The sequence below is a fragment of the Hippopotamus amphibius genome, chromosome 12 (genome assembly GCF_030028045.1).
Source record: "Hippopotamus amphibius kiboko isolate mHipAmp2 chromosome 12, mHipAmp2.hap2, whole genome shotgun sequence".
Taxonomy (NCBI): Eukaryota; Metazoa; Chordata; class Mammalia; order Artiodactyla; family Hippopotamidae; genus Hippopotamus; species Hippopotamus amphibius.
The window spans coordinates 13398081-13413316 of record NC_080197.1 but is presented as its reverse complement, the minus strand read 5'-3'; the positions used below and the strand labels follow the sequence as shown (position 1 = coordinate 13413316).

The 15236-nt window shown below is 44.2% G+C and overlaps 1 protein-coding gene across 21 annotated transcripts in view; it reads right to left on the bottom strand.

Moving 5' to 3' along the window:
- ZMYND8 (zinc finger MYND-type containing 8) overlaps positions 1–15236 on the bottom strand; it is a 114635-nt gene that overhangs the window by 45643 nt on the left and 53756 nt on the right. For all 21 annotated transcript variants that reach the window (XR_009048350.1, XM_057701263.1, XM_057701271.1 and 18 more), the window contains 4 exons: positions 12755–12810; positions 11242–11319; positions 10050–10165; positions 6212–6693 (listed from right to left, as the gene is read on the bottom strand). Coding sequence is in view for 20 of the 21 variants with exons in the window: in XM_057701263.1 (XP_057557246.1) it covers positions 6212–6693; positions 10050–10165; positions 11242–11319; positions 12755–12810 (732 nt within the window). In the remaining variant the exon portion in view is untranslated. The remainder of the gene's footprint in view (positions 1–6211; positions 6694–10049; positions 10166–11241; positions 11320–12754; positions 12811–15236) is intronic.

Genomic DNA, 15236 nt, shown 5'->3' with positions numbered 1-15236 from the left:
ATCTGTTTGAAACATTTGCATTCATCTGACTTCATAAAATCTACCTACTATTGATAATGAGAATATGTGCACTCACGTAGAAAGATGTCAAAGAAACACTGCTAAGTTGAAAGAAGCAAAAAGTTCAGTCTAATCCCACTTCATCCCACACACCAAAAAATTATCAGTACTGTCATCATCAGTGTGATTACAAACATTAAAAAATCTTAGCCACCCAATTCTTAGCAGTTGTCACCTCTCAGAGTGGAATTACGGACTATTTATTCTATAATATTAAAATTTGAAAGGAACATTTTAAAATCAAGGGAAAAGGATGCAAAATGAAATATAAATCCTGAAGAGCTTCAAAGCTGAAGGTTAAGCAGAGTTTTTATCAGTGCTGAAATTTAAGAGCATGGTACATAAATCTACGTTCTCAATGAGGCCTGAAGAGGTGACCATGCCCCCCAGGGGACATGTGACAAAGTCTGGAGATGCTTTTGGCTGTGATATTTGTGGGCAGGGGTAGAAGCCAGGGATGCTGCTAAACATCCTAACAGGGCACAGGACAGCTCCCACCATAGAGCATCATCTGGCCCAAAATGTCAGTAGTGCTGAGGTTGAGAAACCCTGCTTTAAATCACTCTAGACATTTTCAAAAGCAAAAAGACATTTGGAAATGCTCGTTTCAATTAAGCCTTGAAACGGATGCCAATCCTTTTATAAAGCCATAAATCTTGCCCAAAGGAAGGCCTAATTGCCTTTGAAGTCACAAATAATTTAATCAGATTTTATACTTGGATGTACAATTCACGAGTGCAGGCTAAAACACATCATTTATTATCTACATTTACAAAACCCCCAGCCTGTGCTAAGCACCCTTCTGACTACATGGAACACGAGTCGAATTAAATTAGAAAAAAATGTCCCTTCCCTCCCATGCACCTCAGCACTCTGGGTGGGGTGGCAGCAGAGGAGTTTATGATTCACATTAAAGTTCTTCTACTTACAAAACCTTGGAAGCAACCCATATGTTCAAAGGGCTGGCGGCATCTTGCACCACCCCTGATGGCAGACACAAAGGACCTACATAGCACAGAAGCACTGATGATCTAGGACAGGCCAGAAATGGTGTTCTGAATGGTTATTTAGTAACATGGAAAAGTATTCAGAACACAAGGTTAAATTTGAAAAGAAAACCCTAAACAGTCTGCACCAAACAGGTGATCCATGAAGCAAGTAGTTCACAGATGCATTTGACGCAGTCTGTAGTGTTTTGTTTTGTTTTTGGCCACGCAGCATACGGGATCTTAGTTCCCCAATCAGGGATAGAATCTGTGACCCCTGCATTGGGAGCTCAAAGTCTTAAACACTGGACCACCAGGGAAGTCCCTAATAATTATTTTTTAAAATTTGAGCCAACATGTAAAAGTTGGGGTAGTTTGCATTTGAAAAAATATTTGAGGGACTTCCCTGGCGGTCCAGTGGCTAAGACTCTGCACTCCCAATGCAGGGGGCCCAGGTTCAATCCCTGGTCAGGGAACGAGATCCCAACAAACTAGATGCCACAACTAAAGATCCTGCACACCGCAACTAAAGATCCCACACGTAGCGACGAAGATCCTGTGTGCCACAACTAGGACCCAGCACGGCCAAATAAATAAATATTTTAAAAAATAAATAAAAACAAAAAATAAAAAAATATTTGCGATTTCTCTTGAACAACCAGAAATCTGGCCACACCGAGCCCACGTTCCCTCTTAAATAGAACCAGCAGGGGGAGATGGCCTCCAGTGAGTGCCCTTTGGAAAAAGTGCACCTCTCTAGCTCAGCACACACACATTGGAAGTACTACTTTGGGAAGTGTTACACACACAAGTACCTGTGAGTGTGTAAATGGTCATGAGGAAGAGTGGACCCCAGTCCCTGTCACCTCCAAACCTCGCTCGTTTCCATATCTGCCTGATCCCAGGAAATATTCGAGTTTTCAACTTGATAGTATGATATATAAACCAACATAGAAAAAGTCCAGGATGGGAATTCCCTGGTGGTCCAGTGGTTAGGATTCTGCACTTTCACTGCCAAGGGCGCAGGTTTAATCCCTGGTCGGGGAACTAAGATCCTGTAAGCCACGCAGTGCAGCCAAAAAAAAAAGTCCAGGAAACAATTTCTAAGGGCTGACTGTGGAAGGTGGCATTATCCCTGACTTTAGTTTTTATAACTAACACTTGTTTTACGACAAACATGTATTGATTTCCTGGGGCAAAAAGAGTACCTGAAAACGTCTTCCCTTCTCCCTGCAGTAACCCACATGCAGCTGGAAGACCAAAGGACCACTATCAGCTCTGAGGGTGGTGAAAGCCAGGCCCCAGGACGCTTACTCTAATACATATTAATGACTTAAATCAGGATCCCTCAAGCAAATATTGGCAAAGGCATCAATTCTGGCCAGGAGGTCTAGATAAAGGAGGAAGCAGACAAATCATGGAGAATATAAACCACTCTGACCCTTAACATGAGAAGATTCCAGGAGTGAAAGGCGCCTGGCTGAGCAAAGGGCTCCTCAGAGAGATAAATCCAGCCCTAAGGGTTATAGGCACGATTCGGAGCTCCACAATCCCCCAAACAAAACAAGGGCTTCTAAACTCTCATAAAAATTTTAACTAATAACCTATTTCAATGTGCAGTTTCATGAGGCTGGCTACAAATTTCTCCCTGCTGAAAGGTTTTTCAATCCTATGACAATCTTTTTTTTTTTTTTTTTAATTTTTGTACACAGCTCTGGATAAAGCACAGTCATGTCTCAATTATACTCTCTCTGATTGTGGGGGTATTTCAATAAATATTCCACTTCTCCTTCCACCAAGTGCTATTATCACTGCCAACAGCAGAGGGCAGTGGTGTGCAGGCCAAAGAAAGCTGTTCTAGATTCAGGATCTGGCTGTGGGAACTTCGGCACCCCCATACTCTCCACACGGACCTCAACCTACCTTCTGTAAAATGGGGACACTGACTCAGAGTTTCTCTTAGTCTATAATAGAAATCAGCAAACCAATCCATGGGCCAGATCTGGCATACCACTCATTTTCGTATGGCCTGCAAGCTAAGGGTATTTACCATTTTTAAACGGCTGGGCGGGGGTAGGATTAATAGTTCATGAAACATACAAATTACACGCAATTCAAATTTCACTGTCACAAGCCACATACTGCCTATGGCTGCTTTAGTAACACAACCAAGGTGTTCAATAGTTGCCCAGTTGTGACAAGAGACCTACAAAGCCCAAAATATTTACTGTCTGGCTCCTTACAGGAAAGGAGGCAATTTCTAAGACTAAAACAACTTTTAATAAATACCTTCTCTTCCTATATTACTCACTGGCTGCCTACCTGATGATCAGCAAAATAACCCAGGCACATACTAGCATAGCAAGCAGATTACACGCTGGGAAAGGGACTTTAAATTCTACTGAAATGAGGCATCTTAAACTGACCACCTCAAGAGCCACTCAAATAATGAGGAATTCTGTCAGGAATTCTGACGTCATTTCAACCCTCTACACCTCTTAAGGGAAGAAAGAAGTTTAACTGAACCCACTGTACATGTTGCTTATACTCCTATAAAACTCTGTTTCTTGAAATGTGGTGCAGGAGCATCAGCAGTGTTTCAGAGACCAACATGTTTTATTTTACGAGTTATGTGCTAGTTTCATGTATATCAGGAAAGAACACAGCAAGGAATTTAAACACATGAGCTTATACATTTATCTCAGCATGAAACTAAACTGCAGATTTAATATTGAAGAATGTAATAAAATAGGTTAGGTACTTAGATTATGGCAAAAAAATCATATCCATGAAAGTTCAGGCAACAGTAATCCATGGGATTGCTGCCCAGTTAAAACATTTTCTCAAAAGCATCATCTCTATGGGAACTAAGTCTGTGTGATCATATACCGTGTGAACTTAGCTTAAATGGAATCATGTCTTGGAATAAAAGTAAGCCTTTAAGGACTCTAGTCAGAAACTAGGGGGCAAAATGGAAGTTTCTTCTGAGGCTATGTCAACAGAAGTTATGCCATCCTAGAACAAAGCTCTAGAACTCAACTGTGAGTCCCTCGACCACACAGCTGGATCAGAACTGGAGAAAGAGACTGCAGCTTTTATTCTGAAGAATCAAAAGCCACTGGTAATTAACTCTCTACTCCACCTATAGCCATTTGGAGAGCAGCTATAAGCAGTACTTGAAAACAAGCAAACAACCAGAAAGAAGCAACGCAAACCAAAATGAGTGGAATTCTTTGAGCTCACCACTGACTAAGTCCCCATCATTTTATCTTCCGAGGATGTTGGAGTTCTCTTAACTGACGTCTGCTCCTTTTTTCTTCTTGGCCGCACCACACGGCTAGTGGGATCTTAGCTCGCCGACCAGGGATCGAACCCAAGCCCTCAGCAGTGAAAGTGTGGAGTCCTAACCACTGGACAGCCAGGGAATTCCCAATGCCTGCTCCTTAAAGAGTTCTTATGTGGGGCTTCCCTGGTAGCACAGTGGTTGGGAGTCTGCCTGCCAGTGCAGGGGACATGGGTTCAATCCCTGGTCTGGCAAGATCCCACATGCCACGGAGCAGCTGGGCCCGTGCATCACGACTGGTGAGCCTGCACTCTGGAGCCCATGAGCCACAGCTGGTGAGCCCACACTCCACAACTACTGAGGCCCATATGCCTGGAGCCTGTGCTCTGCAGCAGGAGAGGCCACCGCAGTGAGAGGCCCGCACACCGCAACGAAGAGTGGCCACTGCTCTCTGCAACTACAGGAAGCCCGTGCGCAGCAGTGAAGACCCAATGCAACCAATAAATATAAATAAATTTTTTTTTTTTTTAAAGTTCTATGTGAAGGAAAGGGTGGCGGAGGGGAGGCAGTGTCAGAAAGGCTTATCCAAGGGTAATGCTCTGGCCATAAGTCTAATACAGCTGGTCCAACGTATAGATGTGCTTTATTCATTCTGGAAAATACCTTAAGACATTTTGAGCTGACATTTCAAAACTGGAGGTGCTACATAAAGATGCAGATTTCCCACTTCTCTGGAAGAATGTTAAGATGTGAAAAAGGTAAGTCCACATTTCTGTGTGGCAACCATGGGCTGCAACTCTTGAGATGGGGCGTGTGCCCTGGGGTTCATCAACAGTCTTTCCAGCCCAGAGCCTGAGGGCTGCCTTCATCATCAGGTCTAGTGTGGAGCTTCTTCCTACCCATGCCTCTCAAAGACAGAACAAGAAAGAACAAAAGTGAAGGCCACGTTTCAAGAAAAATGAGAGTGAGCCCATTTCCTTGTGGAAACAAAGTTCTTAAAGGGTTTAACATGCAACCAAACTGCTTAGCTGGAAAGAATCCAATTTAAGCCACCCCTGCCTTTGTCACACTCAGCCAGCATCCCTCATGTGCATGAACTCTCTGAAACCGTAGAAGCATGGGGATGAGCAACTACCAGAAGAAATAATATAAGAGCCAACACTTTTATAGCACTTACTATTTCAGGCACTGTTCTAACTCTTTATGTATGTTGGTTCATTTATCCTCATAAGAACCTCTGAGGCAGGTCCTATCCTTATGGTCGTGTTACGGGCGAGGAAACCAAGCCATGGAGGGGTTAGGTACCTTGCCTAAAGCCACAGAGCTGGTAAGTGGCAGAGCTGGGATGTGATCTGAGACCAGCATCTGCATTCTTCACAAGGCTGCAAAATGCAACACGACTGTTACACGGGGGGACCTTTAAGAAATGGGACTGCTCTGGGGAGAGAATGTTCTTGTTTCCCTTACCTGTTTCTCTAATATTTGAGCCTTAAGTAATGTGAATATCTGGTTTTGATAGAAAAATAGTTTCAATTAAAATAAAATTCTTGAGAAAGAAAAAAAAAACTGTTGCAGGAAGCTGTGATTCATCTGAGAGGCACTTGAACTGAACTCTGAAGGATTTCTGGCCACCTCTGCCCACTTCTAGGAATGCCCTCCAGCTGGCCTTTATGGAACTCTTTTTCTCACTTTCTGGGTCCCTAACAGCAAGAATCCCAATGGGTTACTCACTTAAAATGTAACGTCTGCTCCACGGGGATGAGACCCCACGCAGCTCCCTTTGATTTTGTGATGACACACCAGGTAGGGCCACACAGGTGTGGCCCCAATGGGTACCCCTGTGTCCCAGGGGTCCCCGTACCCTCTCCCGCCCGGGGCTGACCTGTGCTCTTGTCCAGGAAGTCCATGGACTCCTCACTCGCGCTGAAGTGGCTGGACGTGGCCTTCTTCTCAGCATCCTGCTCCACGTCGGAGCCCGTGTGCACAGAGGAGTTGGTGCTCATGGGGGACCGCGGCATATCCGACAGGGAGATCCTGCGGCCCGTGCCCCCGCTCAGCATCGGCTTGCTCATCAGGATCTTGGGTGACGCCGTCATGTCAAAGTTGAGCTTGACCTTATCCTGCTTGTCTGTCTTGGCAGCGCCGGCGCTGGGGTTGGAGGGATCGAGCAGCATTTGGTACTGGCTGTTGGGCGTGTAGGGTGTCCTGAATGGAGAGTAATTAAAGACCCCAAACTTTCGGCGGATGTTCTCCACGTAAACCTCCATCTCTTGCATTGCACTGTTGAAGATGCTTTTAGTCTTTTTCACAGAAAAAGGAATCTCTTTAGACATGAGGTAGCAATTATTTATTGGAACCCAGGCCCTGGGAGTGCAAAAGAGAAAGGGAGTTTAAGTCAGCTGTGGTCATTTCCAAGATTCTTAAGTTTTTTACAGATTTCTTTTATTGTGCAAGAACACTTAACATGAATTCTACCCTCTTAACAAATGTTTAAGTGTACCGTACATAATAGCTGCGTCGACTGAAAAACAAAGCACAGCCTAAAAGTTGAGAATTACGTTTTATTTGGTGGACAAACCTGAGGACTTAAGCCGGGGACGCAGCCTCTCAGATCACGCTGAGGGACTGCTCCGAAGAGGTAAGGGAGGAGGCCAGGATATACAGGAGTCTGTGCAACAAAGACCAGGTAGCCAGAACTCCAAAGATTACTGTTATTTAAAGAAAACCAGACATCTCAAGTTAAGGAATTTAGTGTTTTTTTTCTATGTATGGGAAGATACAAGAGTCCAGACTCACTGGAATCATTCCTTTGAAATATGCACCTCACCTATTGGGCCAGTATCCTGTGCTTTTCTCATCCTGAGTCCCCTCAGGGTGCATGGCTTGGGGTGGCTGCAGTGGCTGAGGGCATGGCAGCTGCCTGGTTGTCTTCAGCCTGAGTTCGCTCAGGGCTCACCATGCAGGGTGCCTGTGCTGGCTTGATGGCTGCAACATCCTCTGCTTACTGATAGGTCTGGCAACATTTTTTTCGACAGCTGGTAACAGGTATATGGTGGTACAGCTGCTCGCTAGGGCATATTCACTTTGTTTAACTGAAACTTTACTGCTGTTGATCTGCACTCCCCATGTCGCCCTGGCCCCAGAGCACCTGGCAATCACCATTCCACTCCTTGATTCTATGACTTTGACTATTTTAGATAACTCGTACAAATGGAATTACACAATGTTTGTGTTTCTGTGACTGGCTTATTCCACTTGGCCTGAAGTCCTCCAGGTTCAGCCACGATGCCACAAACTTCTTAAGCCTAAACATTATTCCACTGTATGTACAGACCACATTTTCTTTCTTCATTCATATCTAGATGATCATTTAGGTTGTTTCCAGAACTGCTTTTCCTTAACGCAAACCAAATTAGCCTGGTGGATTTGCCAAGGTTCTCAAATACGTATTCCATCTTTTTTAAAATGACTCAGTTTGAATGGTTAATTAATGATCCACTTAACAGGCACGTTCTGTCACAAGGACCAAACGTGAACAAGAAACTCAGCTACAACATTAAAAGGCTCAATAGCTTAGTCATTTTAATCCATTAAAAAAATAATAAATCCCCTTTGGCTCTGGGTTGGTGAAGAGTAAGAAAACAGTCTGCATCCTAGACACGCCTCCCCCAAATCTCACTCTCCTGTGCTCAGAAATAAAGGGCTTTCTTTTCTCTCTTAAAATTGAGATTCTACATGGAACTAGAAGGAAATTCTGGAAAACCACAACGCTAAAAGGAGGAGCATGGTTTCAAACGTGAGATAATTCACATGAAAAGTAATGGGAAAAGAGCCCATTAGCCCTGGGGTACACGCCAACTCCCTTTCAAGGCTGGTTCTGTCTTCCTACCTTCAACCCCCAATCCCCGCCTTGCTGTGCAGACATTCACTAGAACAAGAGCTGACTTTCTGGAATTAGCCATCCAAGTGCTGCAGGCAGGAGATGGGAACACGACTGCCATGCTCTGGAGAAGGCAGAGCCTATACAGGAACAGCCGGGGTGTAACTTCGTGACTTTTGATGCCCAGCCTCAATTCAGCTTGTAGCTGGGAGTCTGGTAGGAATGAGCTTTTCCAAGGAGACCTTTGGGATTTCATAGACCATAAACTCAAGCCAAGAACTAAGCAATGCAGAGCAAAGTAGACTGTGGCGAGGTGGAAAACTCACACCCAGTCTAACACAAGCACCACCTCTTCAGATGCTATCAAAGTGCCAGGTGGGAATTTGGACCCAACATTGCCAGGTCTTCCAACATTTTAAAAAGAAGGAAAAAATACGGACTTTTTCTATTCTCTTTTACCTGTTAACAGTGAGCATCTCGTTCCTATTTTTTAAGAGAAAACCGCCTGGGAGAAATAAAGCCTGGCCATGGGGAAGAATTCAGGACACAGGCTGGCTGCTCACAGCTCTTGGTGATACTCGATCACGACACAAATGAAAACTGAACACCCAAAATATCTACCCGCGCTCTCAGAGTGCTGGAAATCACCCACGTCTCATCAGCTCCAACTCGCGGCTGTCATTCTGCAGAGACCTGAGGACCCACTGGTGCAGCCAGACAGAACGAGGGCTGAGCAGGAGCCAGATGCCCTCAGAGACACGGCAGGCACCGAAGACATATTTATTTGAATGCATGAATGAATGAATGAATGAATGAATGAATATAGGAATTTTAGAAAAACTTCCAACAAAAATGGTCAAAATCAAAGTATAATACTTCCTATTAATCCTAGAACAATCTCAGCTAATTTCCATTTTGTCTCCTATCAATGGACCGCCTGGATTCCTGGTAAATGATTTTGCACACTATTTTGATTTTTTCTGTTTTCGAAGATGACAAGCAAAATTTAACAAAGAGGAGTATTTCCGATTCTGGTGTTGTCTGAAGTGAGAAACTGTATTTTCTGTACATTCTGTGGGTGGGTATAATTTTCAAAATATGTCTTTTAAATATTCTCCTCTACACACACACACATACTTTCTCAGACTGCCTGGTAGGGCTTCGGGAGGGGTTTTGCCTCATTTACTCACAACGTAACTTGCTAAAAGAGAACCAGGGTATTAAGCACCGCTCATCCCCATCTACCTGTTGTTCTGAAGCACGTGGCGGGCTGCGCTCCACAGAGGACTGCTGTGAGCTGGAATGATGCACATCGCTGTGTGAGGGGGAGGGGGGAGGGCAGGAAGGCTGGGAGGGAGGGCTCACACCTATCAAAACAGCAACCCCTTCTAATGTCCCACTTTAGCTCCACAGAAAAGGGAACGGGGGGGACTACCCAGCACAACGATGGGAGATTCATCTCGCCCGCAATCTGGGGAAATGCTTCTGATCCCTGAAAGCATTATTTTGAAGAGCCATTTGTGCGGTGATTTAATTTACTGTGGAAAACCCCAAAAAAGAACAGCAGTGCTTAAAATAGCCGTGGCACCTATACGGATGCCAGCTACATCCACAAAACCATGAAAGCAAGATTCCCTTCCAACGTACCTGAAAAAACTGAAGCCTGTGCACGATCAGGCTTAACACAGACCAGGACAGTCTTTTTAAAGTACAGGATCACTGGTTGGTATCACGACGATAAAATAATAGCCATACCCCCCCCCCGCCCCTTCTCGTATTCATTGACAGGATCAAAGATTCAATCAAAGTTACGCGTTTGAAGCCTGTGTTTAACTCCCACCTGTCGTGTTGTCCAAAGAAACGGGCATCAACCTGTCCGTCTTTATCCCTCAGAGCTTTCGCAGGCCAGAATGGAAACCCCTTCAGTTTTGCCCAAACCAAAGGATGTGGATTGCTCTGGGAGAAGAAAAACAAAATCCAGAGTTTGTATGTATTCAACAGCCAGAGGTACATACAAAGCTCAGTGGGTGGGGTTAAGCTAAGGTCGAGATGATAAAGGCAACAGAGTGAAAGAGAACACTTTCAAACAGGGTCTCTCCAAGTGGCGGTCCCTAGACGTGTGGCCAGTAAGCCTGGGCGAGGCTGGGAATGGCGTTAAATGGGGAAACTGAGCAGAAGTGAGCGCTGACCAAAACCAGGCTTGAATTCTGGCTGTGCCGCTACTGCCCGGGTGGCAGTGAGCAAGAGACGGCACCCTTCTGGGCAACACAGGGACAATAATATCCACACCTTCCGTTAAGCTGGAGGGTTAAAGGCACATGACATCCAGCGTATAACAAGGGGCAGCATTAGCTGCCTTTATCGTTCACCGAGCAGTACTCAGAGCCTTAACCACTCAGACGTTCCTCTCCAAAGGCAGGAAAAGGCATAAACTACGTTCTGAGTCTCAACTCTACTTGCCCAATCTTGCTGCCCGACACCCTCCACCCCCACCCCCATGCTCCCAGCGCACCCCCAACAACAACACACTTCCCTCTGCAGAACATCAGTTTAGAAAAAGCAGATCCATGGGGGCAGCTGGAGTGACTTTCTCTCCCCACCCTGATCCCAGCCTCAAGAACCACGGTTTGGAAAGACCATGGAGTTAATCCTGGGAGGGATTTCCCAGCCTCTGACGGCAGACCCACTATGAGCTCTAAATAACATCCTCATTTAACACGACAGCTCATCGTCCACACGACTCTGGTGTCTCTCCTCTCTTAGGAGCTGCTTTTTACTCTGCATCCTGCTGTTTTCAAGGGCTAATAAACCCAGTAAATCATGATGCTACCTCTGGCAGCTGAACTTTCAGCCAAAGAGGTTTATCCCACACCTGGACTGCTCCCATTCTGCCATAACTTAATTTTCAGTCACAAAATTATTTTCAAACTTCATCCAAAGTTTCATCCAACAGGCCACCTGGAGAAAGCTGTCCTGGGTCATCCAAGACATAGAGTTCAGAAAACAAAGAAAGGAAAGGAAATCCAACTTACACAAGGCTCACAAAACCAGTTATCTCGTTTTTGGCAAGCAGCTAGGTAACACTCTGGACAAACTTCGATTTCATTCATCTGTAAAGCAGAAATGTGTTAGAATGTGTCCCAAGGGCCTTATACCTGCAGGTCCTCAAGAAATGCATGATGGGGACTTCCCTGGTGGCACAGTGGTTAAGAATTCACCTGCCAATGAAAGGGGACATGGGTTCCATCCCTGGCAGGGAGTTAGATCCCACATGCCACAACTGAGAGTCCGCATGTCGCAACTAAAACCCAGTGCAGACAAATAATGAATAAATAAATAAATAAATAAATAAATAAATACTTTTTTTAAAAAAAAGTTTAGGCTTCAGCAAGTTTAGGTTTCCCAAATCAAGGGAAACACATGAATCCTCGAGAGGGAAACAACTGAACAATCTGCCTAGACACAACTCCAAGTCACCAACAACCATATCAAAAACAGTCCGTCACCACTTGCATCAAAGAAATCAAAGTCAAAATCACAGTGAAATGCCACTGTTTTTTACTGATCACATTGGGGCAAAAATCTATATACAAATAGTTTTCAAGTTAGAATTTCCAACATTGCAAAGGACAGAAAAACTACCACATTTGCTCACTCCAGGTCACTATATAAGTAACGCTATAGCATTTCCAGAAAACAATCAGGAGATATCTACCCAAAGCCATGTTGACAGCCTCAGACCTAGCAGTTGCATTGCTAACAATTATAGTAAGGAAGTAAGTCATCAGAACAGCCATGATATATTCCATTCTTCCTCCATGTTTAATTAGCTAGGAAAACAGAGTGAGAAATGTAGATTATAAAGCTCTCTCTATACAAATATATAGACATGGACATATCCTAAGATATCAAAATGTTTTCTGTACGAATGAAGGAATGGATGGATGAGAGTGCAGACAGCTTGAAGGCTATTAACATCTCAGTTTTTTATGCTCACAACAGGGATCTAACAAAGAGAGGCTCCCTTGTACCTTTTCTGCCACCAGCCTGTCCTGCAACCACAAAAAGCCTCAGGGCGCCCAGCCCAGGAGCTTCACTTCACCCACACCATCAACACTAGGGGGTATTTTTTCCGGACACCTGGGCCACTCTCAGAGCAAGTCAGGACCTTTCCTGCAAATAACGTCAAAACCCAAACACCTTCTGCAAGAAGGACTGAAAGGGACCCGAGGCAATGCCACAGATTGTGAGGCAAAGAAATCATAAGCTCTATTCGACCCAGAAAACTCAGGATGTGCCGTGTCTGACCACGACTCAAGGCTGAAAAATCCCCTCTCTTAGATCTAAGGTTAAGGTGTTGGTTTATAACTTATCAAGGCATATCTGTTGCTTTTACTTTCCCTGAAGAGAGGAGGCACTATGTGTGCCTCAACAAATTCCCAAATGACCAGAACTACCCACAGGGAGATTCTCCAAATGGAAACTTCAGTCACCCCAACCCCCCACTCTAGGTACACTTGAAAGGGGACAGTACGAGACACATACCTCATGCTCACATATTTTGATGACTACTTTCGCTATCTGCGTCAATTTGTGATTTCCTGAGGGAATAAGAAAATAGGATTAATTCAAATGGAAACACAGAAACACCCAGCCTTGGGATTATACTTCCACTGAAAACCTTTTAACTTGCTTTTTTCTGGGATTAACATTTTAAAGGTTAAAAACCAGACATTTCTGGCTTCTATCATCAGTTCAGATTAGAGGATGTTTCCCAAGAACCAATCTTTGGTGCTTAATGTGTCATCTTCTCTGGAATGTAACAATCTGTGTTGGTTTCCAACAGTTCATGAATTAATATTTGAAAGATGCTTTTATAGTCTCAAGGCTCAAATTAGCAGAAAAAAGCCTTCTTCTGCCCATTGTCCCAGATCCCAAGCCAAGAAGAGCACAGAGGAGTGAAGACATTCCGTTGAGCAACTCTGGTGTGCCTGGTGCTTTGACATACATTTTCTTGTTAACTCTTCAAAAAGCCTTATTAGGAAGCAAGCATGAATGTTCACATTTCACCAAAGAGTAAACCAAGGCTCAGGAGTCATCACTTATATGAGACCACTTAGCCAATGAGTTGAGGATATGGCCCCAGGCGTAACTCTTAACCCCTCACCTTTGCACTAGAACACAAGATGGTCAAAAAGCCATGTTTTCTTCGAACATTATGACAATTTTTAGAAATTGTAAATTTGGTACCAAAAAAGATTTCATAAGCACACACACAAATACCTAGATTTCTGACTGGTCTTGAAAACTCATATCTGAGAATTCTGTATACAATAAACCACTGGAGTGTCCAGGGGAGACCCCTCCAGACCAGGTGGGAGTTCCCTGTTCTCCGAAGTCACGAGCTCTCCCCAAAGCCAGTGGTCATCCTGGCTTAAGCTATTTTTCTGCCACCTGAGCACATTCACTTGTTTATATGATCTTACTGGCCTTTCTATATATTTGAGTTACACAAACTCTCAATGCCTAGGGTACCTCTCATTCTCTCCTCCCTGAACCCCCAGCCCTGCTACTGAGTCAATAATGCAAAACGCACTTTAAGCAGATAGCCATCCATTCATATATCTTTCCGCAAACATCATGAAACAACAGTCTCTGCTAGGCCCAAGGCTGTACAGGAAACAAGACTGGCATCTACCCTTAAGGAGTGTACATCCTGGTGAGAAACTCAAATTAAAAAAAGCACCATCCAGAAAGTGTGATAAATGCCGCCATGGGGAAGTACAGGTACCGTAGGAGCCCTCAGTAAGAGTACACCCTACGGTCGGGGTTCACGAAGGAAGGCTCCTCCAAGGACTGAGAGGCTGAGACTGAAGCCTACAGAAGAATCATCTAGGCAGAAGGGGAAGAGTGTTCCAGCAGGGGACAAGAGGAACAGGACATGGTAGGACACTGAAAGATCTACCTGGCCAGAAGGTAGGCAGAGAGGACTGTGCAAGAAGTTAGGGCAATGAGAAAGGTGTCCAGGGAGGAGATTTTAATAGGAAATCTCCTCCATTCTGTCCAGAAGGGTTAACTCACAAAAACACAACTGACAAAACTTTATCCAGAATATAAAGAACTCCTAAAACTCAATAATAAAAAACAAACAACCTGGGGCTTCCTAGGTGGCGCAATGGTTAAGAATCCGCCTGCCAACGCAGGGGACACGGGTTTAATCCCTGCTCCAGGAAGATCCCACATGCCACAGAGCAACTAAGCCCGTGCGCCACAACTATTGAGCCTGTGCTTTAGAGCCCGTGAGCCACAACTATTGAGCCCATGTGCTGCAACTACTGAAGCCCACGTGCCTAGAGCCCATGCTCTGCAACAAGAGAAGCCACGGCAATGAGGAGCCCATGCATCACAATGAAGAGTAGCCCCCACTCACAACTAAAGAAAGCCCACGCACAGCAAAAAAGACCCAACACAGCCAATAAAATAAATAAATAAATAAATTTATTTTTAAAAAAACCAAACAACCCAATTTTTGAAACGAGCAAAAGATCTGAATAGATGTTTTACCAACAAATGATATACAGATGACTAATAAGCACATGAAAAGATACTCAATACCATTAGCCATTAGAAACAGGCAAAACCACCATGACATAATATTTCATGCCTTCAGGAATGGCTAAAATTAAAAAGTGACAATACCAAGTGTTGGCTATGATATGCAGCAACAAAGACTCTCATAGACACTGTTAGAAGGAGTGTAAAATAATACAACCAATTTACAAAATCGTTTGGTAAAATTTCTTACAATTTAAAAACAAACCTACTCAGTGGTCTAGCAATACCACTCTTGGGTGTTTATCCAAGAGAAATGGAATGTCCACACAAAGACTTGTATGAGAATGTTCACAGTGGCTTTATTCATAATAGCTGAAAACAATCCAAAAACCCATCAATATCAACAAAGGGAAGGAAGGGATAAATCAATTGTGTGTTGATACAATACTGACACCATTCAGCAATACAAAGA